This window comes from Spermophilus citellus (genome assembly GCF_964194105.1).
Source record: "Spermophilus citellus genome assembly, chromosome: 12".
NCBI lineage: Eukaryota > Metazoa > Chordata > Mammalia > Rodentia > Sciuridae > Spermophilus > Spermophilus citellus.
Genome location: NC_138198.1, coordinates 129,073,152 through 129,095,529, shown reverse-complemented (window position 1 = coordinate 129,095,529; position 22,378 = coordinate 129,073,152). Strand labels below are relative to the sequence as shown.

The 22,378-nt window shown below is 56.1% G+C and overlaps 1 protein-coding gene across 7 annotated transcripts in view; it reads left to right on the top strand.

The window, feature by feature from the left end:
• MBP (myelin basic protein) overlaps positions 1 to 22,378 on the top strand; it is a 106,270-nt gene that overhangs the window by 27,479 nt on the left and 56,413 nt on the right. For all 7 annotated transcript variants that reach the window (XM_081263457.1, XM_081263455.1, XM_081263460.1 and 4 more), the window contains exon 3: positions 14,284 to 14,371. In XM_081263457.1, coding sequence (XP_081119583.1) covers positions 14,284 to 14,371 — 88 coding nt within the window. The remainder of the gene's footprint in view (positions 1 to 14,283; positions 14,372 to 22,378) is intronic.

The window sequence follows — 22,378 nt, the reverse complement described above, 5'->3', positions numbered from 1 at the left end:
AGGGAGTGGCTGGTGGCTTGTTGACCGCCCACTGGGGCTCAGGGGGGCAGAGCGTCCTGAGGCCCACTGCCTCCCTCTCCTGGGGAGCCTGGACTCACTATTTCCAGTGTCTCCCTAGTAGCCTCCTGAGGAAGGGAGCCGGTGGCCGTGTTCTGCTGGGCCGAGGACAAGGACTCCACAACACGCTGCTGTGGAGAGGACTGAGGAAGCCTGGAGAGAGGGAAGGCAGAGAGGCTCCCGAGCAGAGAGCTGACCAAGGCAGGAGGAGCGGCCCAGGGCATCTCGCCCACCAGGGAAGAGCCCAGGCTAGGCAGCACCAACCTCGGCCCTTGGAGACCACCCCAACCCACTTGGGCTCCAGGTCCTGCTGCAGCTGGCCCAAGGAATCCCACCAGAGTCTCTCGGTGGGGGTCAGTGGAAGGTTCTGGAATGGGCCTGGTCTCTGGGGGTCTCTGTACCCTCCTATCTTTCATCCTCCTTCTGCCCACCTGTTTGCAGAGTCCTCCAACTGTTAGTGTGGGAATTCCTTTGCTTGGTTTTCTAGATAAGGGAGTGAACCCAGGTAGGGTAGTACACCTGGTTCTTCCCACATGGAACTCCTGAGGCGCTAGCTAGTGGGGAAGGTACCGGAGCCTTGCAGGGCAAAGAACCTGTGGTTTATCTCCACAAACCCCACATCAGCAGAGTGGGCGGGGCCGATGCTGCACTATTAAACACTTAAACCTAATGACTCATAAGAACTCTGAACACCCGCTCTTTCTGTGTGTGGTGGCCCGGGAAGGTTCCTCTTTGCTGTTGCTGGTGGCGATCTCTGGCTCAGAAGCGTTCTCCAAAAATGCCTGGACATGTTTCTGGATATTTCTGTGTAATCATCATAAAAAAAAAAAAAGATACTGCATTGAAAAACAGGATCTGAGAACTTGCAAAAGTGAAACTCCTGTCTAAAGTTGGTAGAGAGGAGTGACACAGTCTGCTCGGTGTCTCAGGTTTGGCTGTTCCTGAGTGTGTGCTGGTTGGAGCTGTGCACCAGAGCCAAGCCGCGGCACACAGGTGCCCAGGAGGTGCTCTCAGTCCCCCACAGCTGACCACACCCCAGCAAGTCTGTTCACATATTCAATCACCATGAAAGCCTGCACTCGCTCTCAGTGAGTCTGTAGGTATTAAAAGGACTCTCTGAGAACTGAGACATTTACTTGGCTTCAACACACCAGGCACTGCCGCAACCCGGCTCTCTCCAGCAGTACGGACACCGTCTTTCACTGGGCCAGAGAAAACGTCTTCCTCAAAGCCACCGAGGGAGGCACGGTGCTGCTCCCTTGGCCTTCCTGTGATCGCTGCAGCCTCTCCTCGCCAGCCTGGGTGTCTGGGCCCTTCAGCTTGGGTGCAGCTTCCGTCCTGCCTCCTCAGGCAGGGGCAGTGGCCGGGCTCGTGCTTGCTTGGCTCACTGCAGTTGGTGCAGTCGTCTGTCCTTTCCCCATGAAAACCAAATGCTGGGGGGCGGCAGCCCCGGCCTGCTGTGCCGAGGACCTGTGTGTTAACGGTGAACACTGACCAGCAGAGCTCTCCCCGGAGTGTCCTGCACGCACCCCACCCAGGCAGGCAGGTGACCATGAGAACAGCGATGCCTGCAGCCACAGCATAAAGAGCGAGGAGCTTGTCCATCCTCACCACCTGGGAGGACAGCAGAATGGCACTGACATGCAAGCCCTCCAGAAGGCCAAGCCCGTGTGGCCTCCCCACCTTGCTTGGCCCAGAGGGGTGGGTCACTAGGCCCTCTCCCAGAGTGGGAGCCAGGGCACATGAATCCCCTCTGTTCCAGGGGTCAGGCACGTGCCCAGTGGCAGCAGTATGGCTGGCGGCCCTTGAGCACAAGGACGTGCGGTCCTGCCTCTCTTGTCTGGCGGCTGTGTTGGCAGTGCTGACGTCCATCATGTGGAGCGTGCTTCTCAGGCCACACACGTGCGTTTTTGAGAACTCCGGTAATCTTAAGTTAGTTGAATGTTGAAGAGCTTTGGAGACAGAAAGGACAGGCTACAGATGCTTGGCAACCTAGTGTGTCACAGACACACGGAAATGCCTGCTCGTGTCAGGAGAATTCTTAGGTTGTGGGCAGACCTGACTGCACCTTGTCCTGAGCCAGCGGCATCACTGACCTAGGGGGAACACGTCTGGGTCTGTCCTCAGTCTCGGAATTTATGCTGAATTCACAAGTAACAATTCACTGGACACTCGTGGGTCACCTGGTGGTCATAAGCCACATCACAGGTTCTTTTATTCGAATCTTAATTTCTAACATTTTTATAAGTCACACACCACTCTTCACACAAATACACGTGTGTGTGTGCACACGCATGCACACACGTGTGTTATAGAAAGGCTAAGAAGGGCCAAGGCAGCCACAGGGTCCAGGAGGCTGAACTAGAGCAAAGGCAGAAGCGGATGTGGATGCAGAGTTGCTGCAGGTGGTCAGATAAAAACAGGAACCAGCCAAGGAACTTGTTCAGAGGCAGAGCAGTCACAGGGCAGGAACTCATTCTAGGCCAAGGTCCTGATGACAGTTTCACAGGGTCAGCTTGGGGAGGGACTGGCTTGGTCATCACGAACAGGAAAAATCACACTCTTCTAAGGCTGCAGGACAGAGATTCAGAGGTTCATGGCTGTGGTGATTTTCCTGGGCAAGGCTTGTGATGAGGTGATGGGGTCAGCGTGCTGCTGTGTCCAGTCTCAAGGTGCCACTCCTTTTATGGGTCTTGAGTGAGGAGTTCTCATCTGATGCGGTTGAAAACTCCCATATCTGGTGTTACTGATATGATTAGGGATGTCCAGAGTCCAGGTGCTCCTTGATAGAGCTTGATGAGTTGGCACGTATAGCTTGCTTATTCATCAATTTGTGCCCTATGGTAGCAGATGGCAGTGGTTTACTTGTACAAAAAAAAAGGTGTGGTCACTACACACCATGGAGTCACCTCAGCACTTAAACTGAAAATGGAACAGCTCATGGCAAACTACTGCTTTGAAGAATGGAGTAGGAAAGGTTTAGACACAGCCTGAGAACTGCTGTTCTGCACACCATGGAGTCACCAGGGCAGGCAGAGCCTGAGAGCTGCTGTTCTGCACACCATGGAGTCACTAGGGCAGGCAGAGCCTGAGAGCTGCTGTTCTGCACACCATGGAGTCACTAGGGCAGGCACAGCCTGAGAGCTGCTGTTCTACACACCATGGAGTCACTAGGGCAGGCACAGCCTGAGAGCTGCTGTTCCACACACCATGGAGTCACTAGGGCAGGCACAGCCTGAGGACTGCTGTTCCACACACCATGGAGTCACTCAGGGCAGGCGCAGCCTGAGACCTGCTGTTCCACACACCATGGAGTCACTAGGGCAGGCACAGCCTGAGGACTGCCATTCTATACATCATGGAGTCACCAGGGCAGGCACAGCCTGAGGACTGCTGTTCTACACACCATGGAGTCACTAGGGTAGGCACAGTGTGAGGACTGCTGTTCCACACACCATGGAGTCACTAGGGCAGGCACAGCCTGAGAACTGCTGTTCTACTCACCATTGAGTCACTCAGGGCAGGCGCAGCCTGAGGACTGCTATTCTACACACCATGGAGTCACTAGGGCAGCTCTACTGCAGCTCAGGCCCACAAGGATGGGAAGTCCAATCCGGGCTGCCCAGTGGGTAGCCATTAAACCCAGGTGGCTACAGCAGAGGAATTTGGCTGCCACAGCTGAAGGGCTGAGTTTTAATGTCATTTACTTTTAAACAGCTTAGATGTGGATAGCCATGTATGCGGGCGGCCCTGTGGGACAGCACGGCCCCACTGGATCCTGGACACTTACCCTCAGTTCTCTCGCAGCCTGCCGGGTTGCTATTAGCTCCATTCACTCATGGAGTCATACAGGTTTGTGCAGAAGAGAATATTGTGTCCAGAAGGCAAAATCCTGACAAGCAAACACACAAATGTCAGATCTAAGAAGGCTGCGCTGGTGCACCATGGGATGTGGCAATCCCAGGGTGCTCCTGCGCCTGCCCCAACCGGGAAGCATGTCACGGCAGGCTGGCGAGGTCCAGGCTCACAGACAGTGTGCACACCACACACGTGCTCCAGCAGCTTCTGGGTCCCAGCACACTCACGGCCCACCCTGCAGATTTGCTCAGTACTCCCTCTAGAACTGCACTGAGCTCCACCCAGGGGGGTGAGGGGTAGGGAAAGATTCCTTTCAAAGGGCCGTTGGAGAACCTGAGGAATCTGCGCCCAGTTAGAGCTGTGGAAAGCTCCAGAGGGATGGCGTCTGATTGACAGGGGTGGACGACTGGAGGAGCTCTCGCGGGGTCTGAAGGAAGAGTAGCGCGAGGCATCCGGGCCCGGCCAGTTGCAGTGAGATGTCCAGAGAGCAGGCTCCAACCTGGGGTGAGTCGCTGCCTCACGGAGGGATGCTGTGCTCTGTGTGATGCCTGCTCCGTTCAACTGCAGCTGTCCAAAGCCGGCTCTCTGGCCACGTGCTGTGGGAGAGCACCCAGAGAAAGTGTCATCACAGCTTCACATGCAAGAGTGGCCACAGGCCACCTCTGGACTTTAGGCCAGCCAGCAGGTGTTTGGTCTATCTGATAATCTGGGACCACGGAGACCTTGTAAACCGAGGATGGTGGGGTCCCTTGGGGACATAAAATGTGATGAGCACAAAAGGCCAGGTCTTGGCAGCCCTGTTAATTGTGACACCAGCTGTGTGGGAAGGCGGCCTCAGGCCACATAAAGCCAAGTTCAGTCCACACGCCGGCCCAGTGTGCGCAGGCCCCCAGCTCCGCCGCCTGCCAGCTTCGCCCCACTCCAGTCCTGGGCCTGGCTCTGCATTGCTTCCAGTGGGCCCTTGTGGAGCCCTGAGTGAGCCCCTTCCTGCAGGGTTCCTGGGGCGGGGTGCTCAGGAGACCAGTCAGGGACTTGCACATCTCAGGGTCAGGCTGGGGCCCCCGAACACCCCAGAACACTCACATCCCATACTCTAGGGTGTGGGGGTTTGTTTTGTTCTGTTTTGTTCATGTTTAGAAGATGTACTTCAGTGTTTGAGTGACCCTGGCTTCAATTTCCAGCACACACACACACAAAAAAAAAAAAAAAATTAAAAGAGGTTCTTTTCAGATCACTGTTGAAATACAAAATACTTAGTCGTTAGGGACAGTGGAACCCCCTGCCTTTCTGGCCAACTCCTCAACATATAAAAGAAAACCTGTCTTCTATATTTTATTCCTGAGCATGTAATAGTGTGGGTTAAACCAAACAGCAGGAGCTTAAGTGTGATTTTTTTTGAAGTTATAATTCCCTTATTGCTCAAAATAAAAGTATTGTTTTGTGAACAACTCAGGGGAACCCATCTGATCTGCTCTTTTCCTGGATGTCTTAGTTGTCATGTGACCTGTTAGAATGAATGGAACACTTCAAAATGTTTTTGTAACCTATCTTCTCATCCTGTCTTCTCATAACTGTATCTGACTTGATTTTATTATGAAAGATGAGACAAACGAGAATCGTGGCCTGGACCACATAACTCTCCTGAATGTGCTCCTGCCGGGGATGCCGTGGCCAGAGGCTGGTGAAACGTGTAATCACCTCTGATGGATCGGCACCTCTCTGCACTCACTCTGTGCATAAGATTCTCAATGCACATCCACAAGGCTGGGGGGTCCGTTTTGCTACCAAATATGCAGAGCCAAGTGCCGCAGTCTTGGCTGGGCACAGAATCACGAGCCACTCAAGCAGGAACAAAACTTTATTTTGAAAAAGCCGCCAATACTCCGTAGGCGCCGGCAAGCCAAACCCGGTCCTCCCACGCGGGTGTCTGCTGGAACCGCGTGTTCCCCCGGAAGGGGGGGGGGCCGGACCTCCCCCGGAATTTCCTCCTATTATCCTTCCCCAACCAATGGGAACTCTCCAGGAGTCCCGTAACTTGAGTCCGGTAGCAGGCCAAGGTGAACAGCAGGAGCCCAATTTGCATACGAATGTAAATCTTAACATAATCATATCATCTCAGTGGCTAGCTGGCGTCACTTTACAAGCAAAGGTGCCATGCATCATTTATCTGCTTGTGGCTCCTAGCACCAAGTGCTAGCCCTGTGCTTCGGTAGCCCTTGGAACAAGTTGAGCAGGTTTGCTGGCTGCTCTGATGCATCTGATCGTGGGGACAGCAGATCTTTCTTGGAGGAAAGCTCTGCACAGAGAAGTGGAACTCCATTTAGCAGCCTGCTGTGCTCCTTGAGGAGTGTGGCACCCTTGAAGTGCATGTGAGCCTCTCCACCTGTTAAATCTCATCGCATTGACACTCACAAGACCTGTTTTTACTTGAGAGGATTTATTTCCACCTTTCCAAAGTCCTGACTGTGGAAAAGAATCAGAAGATGAATAACAGTAAATACTAATGAGGGTCCAGCTTGCACCTGTGAGCTCACTGAATGTCCCACAGCCCTCTGGACAGCTGCATGGAGCTGTTTCACAGTGGAAGAGGACACCAAGGAGGGGCAGAGCTAAGCGTGCAATTCAGAGAAATCACGTCTGGGCTCTGACGTGTTGGTGTTTCTCTTTTAGCAAAGACAGGCCTTGCTCCAAGCCCCTGACCTATCACCCTGAGTTACCTGCACTGCAGGAAGCAATTAAATAAAGATCACATGAAAGCAGAGAGTAGAATGTTAGGAAAATTAAGCAGGGATGACTTTATGATCTAAACTAAAGGAAATGCATCCACTTTCAACCTAAGATGGGAGCTTCCTGTGCCTCGTTTCATTTTCAGTAATGGAGAATATTGTGAAAGGAGTGAACGCCCTTCCATGAATTAGCTGTAAGTGTACTCAACTCAAACTTGAAATTCACTGCACTATCCAGCTCTTAAAGCGAAAGCACTGTGCCAAGCAGAATCGCTCCCTCTGCCCCATCCCTCCTGGCTGACCATCCTCCTTGTCCACATAGCCAGCCGAGATGGAGTAAGTGGCAAGGTGTCCGAGTTCCTAAAATAGGAGCCAGGGTCCAGTTGCATAACAGACCTTGATAAGCAGTTTCACTGTGACATTGGGTAATATTTCTTTTGGTGTGGCTTCTAAAAATCAACCTTTGAATACAACCCTGAGCACATTTCTTTGCATTTGTTTTTTGAAGAGCACTACAATCTCAATCACCCTCTAGCGTGATCTCACAGAGAATGTGCCTTAAAACTAAGTAGCTAAATGGGCCACTTGCTGATCTGGGCTGCTTCCTACAGGAAGAGGCTTCAGGGGCTGCCTGCAGTGTCCCCCCCCCCACCCCGGGGATGCCATCTACCTTCCTGCAGACTCACCCTCTGTGGGCTTTGTTTGGTCTGCAGTACCGGGGAGGAGCCCAGGGCGCGCACAGGGTTAAGCCAGCACCCTAACCCTGAGCTGCACCCCCAGCCCTACACGCATCTTCTTAAGCAGCTTTACTGAGGTGGAATTCAAATGCCATACTCTTCGCCCCTTTAAAATGTGTGAGCAGTGTTTTTAACATAGCCAGAGATGAGTGCAGCTGTCTCAGGCCCGTGGTAGGAAGCAGTGTGCCTCATGAGGGCACCTGTGCCCTTCGGGGTCAGCTACCCCCACCCTGGCCCTCAGCCACCACCAACCCGTCTGGATCCCATGAGACATCCCTGAGCGAGCGTCTGGCAGCTCCGCGGCTGCCTTCCTTCCCCAAGCATGGTGCTGTCGGGCTCCTCCACGTCGAGGTGTGTGTCGGGGCGTCGTGTCTTTCTGCTGCATGGCACGCCCTGTAGTAGCATCCTGTGTTCTCACTGTCTGTCCTTCAGCTGGTGGACATTCGCGTCGTTTCTGCCCCTGGGCTGCTGTGGTCCTGTGCAGGGAGCTGGGTGCACTCCTGTCCCGGGGCATGTTCTCGATTCCTGGCCTGTGTACCTAGGAATAGACTCGCTGAGTCATGGGGCGACTGCGTGCTGCTCTGCGGAACTGTCAGCCTATTTTCCACAGTGGCTGCACCATCTGACGTGCCCCAGCACAGTCCCAGGGTTCCAGTTCACCACACCTCCACCCGCCATCCTTGCTCTCAGCCTTCTTGATCCCAGCCACCCTGTGGGTGCAGTCGAGCTCCTTGGGGTTTGATCTGCATCTCCTTGATGGATGGAGACCTTGAGCCTCCTGCCATGTGCTTATTGGCATTTGTATGTCTTCTCTGAGGAAATGTCTACCCAAGTTCTTGGCTCATCTTTTTAAATTGGGTTTCTTGTTGTTGTTGAGTTGGAGGGCTCTTTATATACTGTGGGCACTTGACCTTGCCAGACTTACGATGCTAGTGTCTCCTCCTGCTCTGAGTGGTCTTTTTGCTCTCTTGTTGGTTCTATTTGGAGGAAGTTTTAATCCTGAGGAGGTTCTGCTTATACATGACCTGGTGTTGCTCAGGCTTTGGGGGTCCTATCTAAGGACCTTGCTAGTGGCCTTGTTTTTATGGAGCTTCTCACCTTTGGTCAGTCTCCGGCTCTTGTCCTGTTGCCCCTGCTATCGATTTCTTTAAGAAGTAAAGTGCCGCTGTTTTAAGTGCCTTTGTGAACAACTTACCTCCTCCAAGTCCTAGGAAGCAGACTGGCCTGGCCTCCTCCAGCACTGCTCCTGGCCGACCAGTGGCTCCAAACTAGGGCTGTTGGCCTCGCAGGGAGAGGTTCTGGTCATCTCAGCTGCAGGCTCCACTAGCCTTCGGTGAGATGGAGGCCGGAGCGGCTGCTGAGCCTCGACGCCCACCAGGGACTTGCCCTCCACCGGCCTCCGTGCTAGGGGAGGCCTGGCTCTTGGTGGCCAGCCCCACCTGTCCTGCCGCTGCACAGGGGGCAGGGCTGGGAGATGGAATGTGCTTCTGGTGTTCATTTTCCTTTGTAGACTTCGCTTTGACCCCAAAAGCTGTTAGCATCTTGCTGGTGTCTTGTTACTTATCCAGACCCAGCCTGGAGCAAAAACAAGACCGTGGGCTTTCTTTCCCTCCCCCCCCCCCCAAGGAACAAAGATGCAGAGTGATGGATGTGAACCTGTAGCACTGTTGGTGCCCTGTGCTGAGGCTTCAGTACCATAGGGTTCCAGCCTCATGTTAGCACAGACGTGACTGTCCAACGTGGCAGGAGGCTCTCCACCCACACGAACACCAGCAGACGAGGCTGGGTGCTGCCTGTGAGCTGCCCAGTGGGCCCTGCAGAGAGCCGAGGTGGCTTCTCTGCCTGCTGCGGAGCAGCTGAGGTCCTGGAGAATCTGGAAGAGAGTCTCGATCTCTGCCCAGCCAGCTGCCCAGCCTCAATGTGCTCCAGGTGCAAGGAGTGATTTGCTTCCGAAAAAGAGAACTGCAGAGGGAGGATTCACAGCTCCCTGGAATACAGTGTGTTCCCAGAGGTGAAGACTGACCTGCTCAGCTTCCTGGCCCACCCTGAGCCGTTTCACCATGGATGTGGACGCAGGCCTGGACCCCACCTCCCACCCAGGTGGCCGGCCACCTACCCAGGCACTGCCATCCGCCCATCAGAGCAGCAGCTCTGCATCCCTTCAAGCTTGGGGTCCTGGGGGGTGTGCTCTGGTGACACCTCTCCTCAGCTAAAGAGCCTTAGGCCTTTAACCCTCTTCCAGAGGCCAGTGTCCCCCAGAATCACTCTGAGGCTCTTCTTTGACCCCCTCTGAAGCCTATGGCTGGGGGCAGGGGTGGTGGCTCTTCACCCCGGGGGTTTCCAGGCCTCCTCTGGGCTGGTGTGTAAGGAACAGCAAGCCACCTCTGCTCACCTGGGCAGAGTCGCCGTGGACCCACCCACACCTGCTGGCTCCGTCGCCATCTTGTGCTGCTGTCTCACCCCCAGGGGGCCAGGCACCAAGGGCAGGGGGGCAGGTGTGTGTGATGGCTGGAGCCACCCCACCACCCCATCCACCTGCAGCCCCACCAGCCACAACACTACCCCCAGAGAGCAGGGTTCCAGCACTGGGTGCAGGGGACAGAGACCTCCTATCAGAGGCTCCTGGACAAAAAGGGCAGGAGCCAGTGAGTGAGTTCTCAACCTGCCCATGGAGGAGCCTACCGGCCCACCCTGGATCTGCAGAGGAGGAGGGGAGCCTTGCAGGCTCTATCACTGAGCCTTCTCCTGTTTTCCTCCTCAAGACTCTTTTTAAAGACCCATAATTTGTTGTATCCAGAGTGGTGCTGCCTTAACTCGGCCCAGCAGCTGGTCGCAGTCCATGAAACCCTTGGTCTGTGACTCCCATGTGGTCCCCTGGCCTTTGAGCGACTTGGCTGTCATTTTGGGTCTCATATATTGGACCCGCTGACACTCAGACACGGAGGGGCATTCTGCCCTGGCTGCAGGCCTGGAGTCCGGGTCCCCCTGGGAGCTGATTTCTGGGAGCTCGGGGGGCTCTAAGAATTCTGCCGAATTCTCAGAATCCACTCCTGCACATATGTTCTTCCACAGCTGCTTGTGGTGGCGATGATTCAGAGTGTGACATACACTTTGTTAATGTCACTTAAGGACAAATTTTAACATCTTCCTTCTCCTGAGAAGTGAATCAGAACTTTGGTAATAAATTTTTCACAGTATGACCACAAGGTGTTGTTCCTCTCCCAGGTCCTTTCTGGTTAGTTTTGAGAGTTTTCTACAGAAATATCTTTGGTGTCATTCCTACGAAAATTCTACCTCCAGCCGGATGCGGTGGTACACGCCTATAATCCCAATGGTTCAGGAGGCTGAGATGGGAGGATCACGAGTTCAAAGCCAGCCTCAGCAATGGCAAGACACTAAGCAACTCAGTGAGACCCTCTCTCTAAATAAAATAAATAAAATAGGACTGAGGATGTAGCTCAGTGGTTGAGTGCCCCTGAGTTCAATCAAAATTTTTTAATATGTGCATGGGTGTCTTGTGTGTGAATACATGTGTGTACCCATGTGCATGTGAATACATGTGTACATATGTGTGCGAGCATGTGTGCTGTGTGCATAAATAGCTCTACTGCATAGAAAATCTCAAGTGGCAGGTGGAGTACCACCAGGGCATGGATGGCCAGGGTTTAGAAGATGCTCCCGTTACAAAGGGGTGCCAGGCTGAGCAGGCCTCCTGCACCCACCAGAGTCCTTGCACAGGGCCGTGGCTGGCGCCTGTGTGGTATATCTGGCTCAGTATTTTCCTTTGCTGCCCCCACTCGGTCCTGACAGAGGAAAGTGCATGACATTCCTGGAGGCTGGAGGAGGCCAGTCTGTGAGTCCATCTGCATCAGGCATAGGGTTCACGATGACCTCCTGGGAAGCTGCCCCTGGAAAACTAGAGGTCAAGGCCGAGTGAAGTCTCTCCCCTGCTCTACTCATAGACAAATGAACCTGTTGTGGTTCTAGCAGACCAGAGACTAGAAGTTCCTCGGCACCAGAGCCAGCCTTTCTTCTCCCCACGTCCTTCCTTGTCGGTGTCAGCGTCTCCAGGGTCTGCACTACTGTGGGGGCTGTGTTTCCTGTGACTTCTGCAACAAACCTGCAGAGACACTGGCGACTTGGTGGGAGTTAGCCCCCACTGTAGCCAGGGCTGGTCTCCCCCAGCCTCTGCACTGCAGCAGCCCTCTGCCTGCACTACTGTGGCCACAACAGACTCCCCCCCCCCATGTGTCTGCCTCCAAGTCTCCTTCTCACAAGGACACTGACTGCTGGCTTAGGGCCCACTCTTATCCACTCTGACCCCCCTCTTAACTTGGGGGCCAGACAGCTGCAAAGACCCTATATCCAAATAAGATCGTGTTCCCAGATACCAGGGGTTAGGACATGCACATATCTTTCAAGGGACACAAGTCAACCTATGGTGAGAGTGAAAGTTCATGGCTAACTGTGGAGTTGGAGGGAGTGTAGGAGCACAGTGCCTTGGGCCACACTCTGCTCAGCCAAAATGGAAGAGCAACATATTGGGAAAGCCCCCAGCCAGATCCCAAAGCCCAGGAGAAAGGTAATTGATAGTAACTGAAAAACAGAAAAGGAAAGATCCGTTGCTCCGGTTGGTAGAACATATGACGTATGTACATGACTGCATGCTCGTGAGCTTGGTGCCTGGTTTGCCTGGTAGCGTCAAAGTAAGCGGTAGTGCACCGACTCTGTTCACCTTGGGCAGAATTGGGGTGGCTCACATATGAAGTGCTCTCTGGGGAAGCAGGCCGTGGCGGGACTTGCACGTGTGTTTTGCCCTCGAGACAATGGAGCGCCCTGGCCCATGGTCCACAGTGCCTCCGTGGTTAGGTGCCACAGGTTAGGTGCCGCAGGCCAGGGCGCTCTGCAAATGAGCCTCCTGGTCTCCAGCAGGACGTGAGAGTCATCCATGCCAGGCCTGAGCCCTCCCTCTTCTCCCGGCGTGCTCACTGCCATAGGTGAGCACAGCGAGTTATCCCGTCTAAACAGATCAGTCGTGTTGTGTTCCAGTCGAGCTACGGGCTCTGTCTGGGGTGGGCCGGGAGTTCCCAAGAGGGCAGTGTGCTGCCTTTGGGTGGTTTACCAGCACTGGCTTCAGACACAGCCCAACTGCACATGGGAGAACAGCAGACCAGGACGCCCCAGCTCCCACTCTGCCCTCCAGCCCAAGTGCTGGCACCTGCCTCTGGGTGGCAGCTCTGTCCTCTGCTGGGCCACGGGGCAGGGTGGATGGAGTGCGTGTCCCTGCAGGACCAGCTCCAAGTTGTGCCGGTGGCCACTCTCCAGGCCCCTGGGGCCACCTGCTGCTCTCCTGGCCCACAGGGCGCAGCACACTGAAATCTCCCTGATCAGAGAGTAGAGCAGAGAAACTGGCCTTGAAAGAAGGAGCTGGGAAGAGCCGCCCGCTGCCAGGCGCCAGGTGCAGGGAGACACCCAACCAAATCCTTTCAGGATTCTCCTTAGAATCTCCATTTCACTTAGCAAACACACAGCAGCAGTTTCCATGGGCCAGGCACGTCCTACCCACCTTGAAACACTAACTTATCCTCATTACGACCTTACTGAGCAGTACTCACACCTCCTTCCTTTCATTGATGAGAAGCCTGAAGCACAGAGAGGCTAGGAGACACACCCATGGTCACACAGCTGATAAACAACCAGAATGTGCACCCTGAGGTCTCACTCAAGGCGGTGCCTTCCCATCTCTAGAAGGGAAGAATGTACAGTCAAAGCCATGCACACCCAGGGTCCTGGGCTAGAGGCTCCAGGAGATGAGAGGTTGGTCTGGAAAAGAGTAGAGCAAAGTAAGTGCAGAGTGAGACCTGGGGGGCCTCTGCAGCTGGTGGGGGGCCACATTGCTGCCCAGAGGTGCTGGGCGGGTCTGGAAAGGTGCACCTTGGCTCCCTTAGCTTCAGAAGCTGCCCTGCCCTCGGGCGCTGTGAGGAGGCACACGGGCCAGGCAGTGCTGGTGATGAGGGGCCGAGGGGCACCCAGGAGGCTGACCGGGTCCTCCTGCAGCTGGAAGGTGGGAGCCACGCAGCATGGCCAGGGTGCAGCCTGGGCAGGACATGCAGCACCCCATCCTCCTCCCAGGCAAAGGGCAGAGGTCAGGAGCGGCCAGTGTGAGCCCTGAGGGGGAGACAACAGGAGGGGCCTACTTCAGTGCAGCCCTTGGAGGCTCAGGCGGGCAGGCCCTGAAGGAGGGGAAGCACCTTCCCACCCAGGACAGCCTGAGCTCCTGCCGCAGGCTCCGGTCTCCCGTGCAGCACCACCCAAGAAAGTGGTTGAGCAAGTTGAGGCGCAAACATAGGGAGCAGAGCCCTATCTGCCACCTACACTGGTGCTGAAACCGCGCCCTGAACATTCTACACTCCAGCAGACTCACCTCCTGCTGCCTCAGGGTCCCAGACACAGCAGACAGGCGGCCCCTGGGGAGGCAGGGGGCGCGGCCCACCTCCCTGCAGGGGAAGTTCCCGCCCCACAGGAACATGGTGCCCCTGGACCTAGCACTGTTTTCTCTCCCCAGAGAAGGAGCTGGCTTCTAGTTAGCCAGCGTCTAGATTCCAGGACTCAGTCCTGCCCCAGGCCACATGGGCACCCTCCCCGGGGAAGGGATGAGGCCCAGCTGGTTCACTTTATCCAGGCTGGCACTCAGCTGCTCTGGTACGAAGACAATCAATGGCACCAAGAGAAACTCGTGCTCAGGCAGAGAACATGGCAGAATTAAAGATCCTCTGCAGAACTTGAAGCAGGACTCCCTTTGCTGCTTGCAGACAGATGTGAGAACGCAATTATCCACTAAAAAGAACACGGAGGAACCCGCCCTGCGCTCCTCAGCTGAAGGATTCTGTTGTGCTCTCTTCCAGGACGGTGAAGCTCACAGAGGAGAGCCCAGGAAGAGAAGGCATCTTGGTGAGCTCGCCCAGGCGTCCTTGGAAGACAACGAGGTGTTCGGTACGTACGTACGTGGCCTGGGCAGGCTCCCAAGTGGCACTGGAGCACACGCACCTTCTCATGGGCCACCCTGGGCTTGTTCCCCTTGGCACAGTCGTGGGCTGAGAAGGGGTATGGAGAGTGGGCCTCCCGATCTCCTAGTGACCACTGTGACCTGTGACCTCGTCCTGTCTAGGTTTGCCTCTCTGGCCCTCTCCTCACACAGACCCCGAGCCTCTGGGCTTCTCCTCTCTCTCTCATCCTCTCTCTCATCCTCTCTCTCATCCTCTTGCGTGTGGGCCGTCTGAAACAGCTGCGGAGGACGGGAAGTGCCACCCTGGGGAGCTGCGGCCCACGTGCCCCCCGCAGTGACGCGGGCGGTGGGGAAACGGCCACGGCCGCAGTGTGTTCGTTTCCGTAGCGCCTCACTGGGCACGAGTTGCCTGGACGTGTGGGTATTCCTCTTTCCTGCTCCCCAGGAGTGAAGAAGTGTGCTTTCATCTGCTGTGTGTCCAAGTGGTGGGATCCGTTCTTTCTTCCTGATGCCAAAGCCCGGTGACCTACCTCGGACCGCAGGGTGCCCGGGAGGCAGGAGGGCTGACCTGGAGCGGGGCTCCTCCTGTCCCCACTTACTCCTGCGGCATCCATGTGCTTGGGTCCCAGAGCTTCCAGGCCACCACGGGAAAGGGGAGCGAGTTGCTGGGGGTAAAGGAGCATCAGCCCATGGGGCAGACACCTCAGGGGTGGCGCCTCCTGGCCGTGCCCTGCCTGGCCTCTGTCTATGCCAAGGTCTCTCTACTTTCCCCTCTTAGGCAGGTCAGTCGACCCCAGTTTTCTTGTTCCTGACTTTTTTTCCAAGTCCCTTCTTTTCTGCACTTGTGTTCTTCTGAGAAAACACACATTAAGTACAGCCTTGTCCTTGCCACTTCCCGTGTCTTCAGCCTCTGTGAAAACCGCGTAACCGAAACGCCCTCAGAGGACGAGGAGTCTTCGCTTCGTGGAACCCTGATGACCTCTGCTGCTGCTGGCCGTGGTCAGGGAACTGTGGGGGCTTTCCTGAGCACATGCACTGCCCGTAGGGAGTAAGTTTCCATTGCAGAGTGGCATAGGAGAGGGCAGAGACAGCAGCGTGGGTGCCCTGGCACCGTGGCCCGCACTTCAGAATACACAGGCCAGGCACGGTCTCTGTTGGACGGAGAGGCCAAGTGTTGGCCATGTTCAGAGTAAACCTACCCGAGACATCGCAGAGCAAGTCTCCTCAGTGCCTCTTGACTCATGTTCCAGGTGCACAAGGAACTAGCGTACGCAGAAGAGACGTGTCCGAGACCTCGTGGGAGTGCGGAGGGCGAACGTCCACCCGGGGTTCCTTGTTAAGCACACACATCTCTATCATTAGCAGTGGCTTTAGGGTTATGTGTAACTACAGCAGCCATCCTGTCGCCATCAACAGATAGGCCTGCACGTGACATAAGTGTGTGTGTGCGCTGTTGTCACTTAAAAGGGCCCTGTGCAGACCCTCTTCTGGGACCCTGGAGATCCTGTGAGTCCTGACACTGTTTCACGGCAGCCCCCGTAGCCCTGCCAGCATCAGTGTGGACAGGTGCTGCCTGGGGTTGAGCATGAGAGCCACAGAGACGCTCAGCTCCTCGGTCTCTCCACACACGCACGTCCGCGTGTACCTGAGAAGAAGCCAGCTCTGTTCCTGCTTACTGTGACACCAGGGCCTAGGACCGTGGAGAGCCCAGCCTGTCACATGCCACAGCCCTGTGCCATCGAGCTGTCTCCCTGCTGCGCGCATCTGGTGCTCGATTCCCTGTAGGCTCAGTGCAGGGGAACCCAGGGGCCTGCAGCCTCAGATGTCCTCCGTTCCCCTGGCCATGAGCCAGTGGGTCTGGGGGCCTTGTTGGCCCCAGTGATCTGCTCAACACTCCCCAGTGGTGCCAACCAGAGGCTCTGAGCTGCTGGTCTTCTGCCTTTGAACTTGGTAATCTCCCATTCCTATGTCTTCACTGGAAGCCACAGGAACTCGTCTAAAGGTGCAGAGTGGCAAGAAAAGCGAAGCTCAGATTGCTGCTAACCTGGGCTGTGTGATTAGAGAGTGTGAGCGGGTCCTCTCAGGCTGCGTGTGTGGTGCAGAGTGTGCTCCTGCTGAGAGCAGCAGCCACCCCTTCACACGGCCTCTCCTTGCCCAGAGGGCTCACAAGTGGGGCAGGAAAGCAGGCCTCACTGACGTCTGCAGGCCCCTGTGCCATCAGCAACCACGTCACAGTCTTCTCCAAGCTCTTGGTGAATTATTTTCGTTTCATCAGGAAAATGGGGTCAGAGATACGAAAAAGGAAGAAAAAGCCCTGATCCTTCAGCTAGCAGACCATTGCAGGGCAGCCCCCACCTCCTGCCCAAGACCTCTGGGAATGCCAGGAGGAAACGGGTTCCCAGGTATGAGGGTCCCCGTCTGAGAGCTGGCCTGGAGGACTGAAGGGAAGCGGCCGGTGCGTCCCCACAGGTGTGCTGCGCGCAGCTTACCTGGGTGCTCAGAGTTGCAGTGCCCGACTGAAATGAGGCAGGCCCCTCTGCGTCTCCGCTCGTGTGGACTTCATCTCCTGGTAAAAATCCTGCTGAAGGGTCACCTCAGAGCTGAGCAAATAGCAGCACAATTCAAGTCCGCCTGTCCTTCTGCTCAGACAGCTCTGTTCCTCCTCGGAGCTGTTTGCCGCATTCCACAAGGAGGAAGGAAACATCTCGGGCGCAGTGCCCTAGAGACACATCGGTCCAAACTTTGGGGAACCAGGTCATTTTGCAGTGGGCCTTTTCGGGGCTGTGTTAGACCACACACACACACACCCTGCACACGCCGTCCTTGTCATTGAAGACCATGCGGACGGAAGGCAGCAGGGTCCCATCGCCCCCTCAGGAGCTCCCCAATCACCCGCCCAGGCTCAGCTCTCCTCACACCCACGATGCAGAGGAGCCCCACAGAAGAGGGCGCCACTGTCCTTTAGCAGGGACCGGCTCCTCCCAGACGGGTCAGAAAGTCTCGAGCTGAAAGGCCGAGCGCTCCTTGCCTTGGGCACACAAGTTCAATGACCAGTGTTACAGGCACAGAGGGCTGGCTCGTCCACAAGGCCTCACCTTTCCCTGCCGGAGCTAAGCCACGTGTCCCTACCACAGTCTGCTGAGAGCCTGGGAACACGGTCCATTCTCAGCCCCGGAGACGGGGCTGTGTGTGATGCTGAGCAAGAGGAGCATCCGTCTCAGAATCCTGTTGGTCCCCCTGTGTCCCTCTGCATCTCCCAGAGCTTGGGTGAGCTTACACTAAGGAGACGCTCAAGTAAACAGTGAGGTGTTGGTGCAAGGGTGACACCCAGGTCAAGTTCAGAAGGACCACGACCACGTGTTGCAGCTGAACTCCACCTTGGCTGAGAGCTGCCCGCTGCCCCGGGAGGAGCAGGGCCTCCCTGTGCAGGACAGCCCTGCAGCTGCTGGGCTTGGCAGTTCACTTGTCTTTTTGTGTCTTGGCTTCTGCACTGTGAGGGGGGGCTCCTGGGGGCTGCCTGTGAGCATTCGGGGGTCGATGCCTGCACAGAGGCAAGATGCGGGGCTGGGGCGGCGTTCATGAACAGGAGCCACTCTTCTCACAGGGACAGCACGCGGGCTTTTTGAAGCATGCCGAGCTTGGTTTAACAAATTCTAAGATTTGTTTCCTGTTTAGAGTTTTATCAGAGGCAGAGTCACGTGGTACTCGGTGGCCTCACGGAGGTTTCATAGCAAATGCAGAGATTCATTGCGTAAGGCCCTTTACTGTGACAAACCTCAGCCAAGGCCAGCGACGCCGCACAGGTCTGAGCACTGAAAGGTGAGGCATGCTGACCACAGGCCTGGCTGGCCCAGGGGCAGGACTGCAGGTACGCCGGCCCTCTCCTGAGCCAGGCTGGCTGGGTGTCCCTGGCACAGAGGCCCAGGTCCCTGCTACAGGAAGGACCGGGAGGCCATGCCCAGTGCTCCTGGCCCTGGAGGGACCTCCCTTACAGTCCCATGAGGGAGCAGCAGGTCCCAGGAGAAGGATAGGAGAGGCTGGCTCCACCACAGGCCCCCATGTAAAGGGACCGCACCTCCACGTGCTTGCACCTGCCTTTCCCTGCACCAAGCTGGTCTCCACCTGCACTTGAGTATTGTCACAGGGATGCTGACATTTATGCAGCTTTCAGCCAGACTCATGACCCGCTCATGAGTATTTCACGTGCCTGCGATGGGCTCAGTCACGTCTAGGGCTCACATCCCATCGTCACCGGCCCACAGAGTGTCCCCATAAGTGCACCATTGACTGTGGACTCGTGACTGTGGCTACCTGGTGCTCAAGTGCCTTGAGGTGACATTAGTGCAGGTTCACCGAGGGCTCCCCCGGTCTTGAGCACCTGGCAGGACCCGTGCAGCGTTCCAGGGGTGGGGCTTTCGGGACTGAGCCGAGAGGAGACTCAGTAGGATGTGGAGGGGCATGTGGGAAGCGCACCGTGTCAGGTGGACGAAGGTGGGAAGGAGCCTCTTTGTGCAAAACAGGTGGAGGAAGCCGTGACTTCCATTGTTCTTCTTCAAGTGCTCGATCAGTGTCACCAAGCCATGGAGTAGCAAGACGCATCCTAGCAGGTGACAGACCCTTCAAAAAGAGGCCCTGAGGCCTGGGGGAGGCCACAGGGAGAGAAGCAGGGACTTTTCCAGGACCAGGCCAGGGCAGGGAAGGCTAGCCAAGGAGGGGCTGACCTTCACAGTGTCATGGGGTCATTGTTTTTTGGCAGGTTTGGGCTTTCCAATGAAAAACGATTTTTACAACTGAAAGAGCAGGCCTAGGGGCGCTGGGTGGGACGGAGGCTCCTCCTCCACTCACCCTCCACCCCCTCGGTTTATCACATACCTAAATTTGATTTCTCAACAAGGCCCTGAACCCAGGGGCTGAACCCAGGGCCTTGTGATGCGAGGCAAGCGCTCCACCGACTGAGCTGCGTCCCCAGCCCCAACGTGACTTCCTTGGCACGTATAACATCCTTCTCCTTCCACAAGGAAGTGCCTCCAGATGGCACCCGCGTCCTGCTCCACACTGGGCCCCTGGCTGCCCTGGGAGGCAGGTGTACTTGTCACTGGCCATGCTCCGGGGTCCAGCCCTGAAGCTCCTCCAGACAATCCGTGCACTGTGTCCTGGGCGCCTTTCCTCCTGACCACCCCCCCCCCCCCGTTTTTAAGAATGCCACCGTGGTGTTTACACCCATCCTCATTTTAAAAAGTTAATTTAATTAAATCCAAAGTCAGTCCTTGGCAGAGTTTAGATCATCTGGTGATTAAAGGGCAATCCCCTGACGTGACTGTATCCCTGCTTCCTCTTGGTGTTCTGGTCCTCTGTCCCACCCCTTCACTGGGGTGGTCAGTGTCCTGACTGTCCTGCCTGGCTCCTCTCAGCTCCCGCTGTCCTGCCGTGGGGCCGGGCTTGTCTCTCCCACCTTGGTCTTTCCACAGAGCTCTGGGGTCCCAGGGGGTGTCCCGGGTGCGGCTGTTCCGTTTAGGCGGCACCCAGAGGAAGAGAGCTGGAGGGCGCGCAGGACTCGGCCCCGGCCGGCTCTGCTATGTCTGGGGGAGAAGGGTTTTTTCTTTTGATTTTGATTTTGTCATTAAAAAATCAGACACTTGCACATGAAAGTTTAGGAGGGTACGTCTAACAGTGGCAACCGCACAGTTGGCTCCGGACACTGCACTGGGCTGGTGTTTAGGGGACCAGGTCCCTGGTTCGCCATGCCAGTGACATTCTTCTCCCTCATCAGGGTTGTCAGGGTGACCTGCTTGAGTTTGTGACCTGGCCTCTAATCTTGTAAGGGATTAAAATGACTTTGGCGCCACTTACGGCTTCCTACCAAGTTCACGCACCCTCTGGTCTCTTTGAGTGACAGTGTTGCTTCTGCTCCTGAATCCAGCCTGGCCTCACCAGCAGGGCAGGCAGCCTACCCTGCTCCTCTGAGCACCCAGCAGCCCGTGACCTGTGCCTTGGGCTGGACTTCACCCCTTTCGTCCACTGGCAAGCTGCACATGGTGGACACGGCCCAGTCAGGAGTGTCCAGAGTGTGTGCCATGGTCCTGCTGGCCTTCCTGTGAGTGTCCAGGAGGCAGAACCCAAGAGGAGCCACCTCCTGTCCTGCCCCAGCCTGTAGCACCAGGCATCCGTCCTGCCACCCCCTACAGGGGGACATCAAGCGCGGAGAAGTGGGTGCCCTTCCCCATGGAGAGTCCTTGCAAAGCCTGGACGCCAGAGGTGGTGCTCTGGACAAGTTTGCAAAATGCTGTCTGCCTCAGTCAGATACTTTCCCTAAGAATTTTCAAGTGGCATTAAAAAAAAAAATCTTTGTACTTTTGTTTAAACTTTGTTTCTAAGGACTTTCCATGAGAAATGCTTCTTTTGGACCAGGGTACTGGGGATTGAACTCAGGGCACTCAACCACTGAGTCCTTTTTTGTATTTTATCTAGAGACGGGGTCTCACTGAGCTGCTTAGCGCCTGGCTTTTGCTGAAGCTGGCTTTGAACTCTCAATCCTCCTGCTTCAGCCTCCCGAGCTGCTAGGATCACAGGCGTGTGCCACCCTGCCTGGTGAGAAATTGTCTTTTTGACGTTTGGTTTACAAATTGTATTGTGTCTAACACATCCTGGCGCATGAACTCAGCTTCCAAACTAGAAATTCGCTGCCATTACCCACGTAAAATTCTCCTTCAACCCAGAAGTGTGCTGTTTTAGTCAGCTGCTGTGACCAATGGACCTGACAAGGACAATTTTAGAGAAGAAAAAGTTGATTTGGGGCTCACGGTTCCAGTGCCTCAGTCTGTAGACAGCTGGTGTCGTTCCTGGAGGCCTGAGGTGAGGTGGCCGTCATGGTGGAGCGTGTGGTGGAGGAAGGTGTCTGGGAGCCTGGCACAGAGAACACTCTGCTCAACAGGGACAAAGTGTGTACCCAGAGGTACCCTTCCAAGGACCCGCCTCTCCAGGCGCACCTGCCTGCCCACGTGACCACCCAGCTAGCCCCGTGGGGGAGTAATGGCTGGCCGGCGAGGCTCTCAGGACGTCCTCTCAGCTCTGGACTTTGTTGCGTAGTCTCACACGTGAGCTTTCAGGGGCACCTGATGTGTAGACCATGACAGGCCTTGAGTAGGAAGGGCCCTTCTGACGGTTTAAACCTTCACTGCCGCCTCTCTGCGGGCCAACTAATGCCTGGTGTTCAGGGACTCCAGGGGCCACCCGGAGTCGCTCTCAGCCCCGCTGCCCTGGGTGTCCCAGCGACACCTCTTCATGCTGCTGCAGCACCCTCCTGCTGGGACGCTCTTCCCCAACACCACCAGTGAGCTCCCACACGCCAGTCTTCACCCGTGTCCCCCTCCCTGTGATGTGTCCCGCTGAGCAGCATGCGCTGCAGGACAGTGAGCGGGGCCTGCTCCGTGTGAGCTCCTCAGTCCCAGAGGCTCCCTGTGGTCACCTCTGCTGTCACAGCCCCGTGAGGGTAGGGCACTTCTCCACCCACCCGGCATGACTCAGAGACCCTGGTGGCTCAGGGGGCAGAGCAGGGAGGGTCCAGGAAGAGGGGCAGAGGAAGGCACCTCTGCTGGGTGGCCTTCATCACTTCCCTCCAGGTCCACTGCTCAAAGCTATCATAGGAGCCCTCCCTGCTTCAGGGGCCCTGGGGCGGGCGCACAGATACACAGAGGGTGGGCACTCGTAATGGAACAGGCGCCACTCTGGAGGACCAGGCACGGTGGTCTGTGTCACTCACTGCTGAACCCCAGCTCCAGAAGGGGCCTGGCTCATGCAGAAACCTCCTGGACGCTGAGCTCATGAGTGAGTGACCAAGGGCACCTTTTCCCTGCTGCTCACTCCTCACCTCTGTCTAACTCAGCCCCTGCAGACTGCAGCAGCACCCACAGAGCACCAAAGCCTGTTCCCAGCACCCTCCCTGTGAGATGCTCTGGCTCTGGCTGCAGCTGAGTATGTGATGTGCAGCAGCGTTG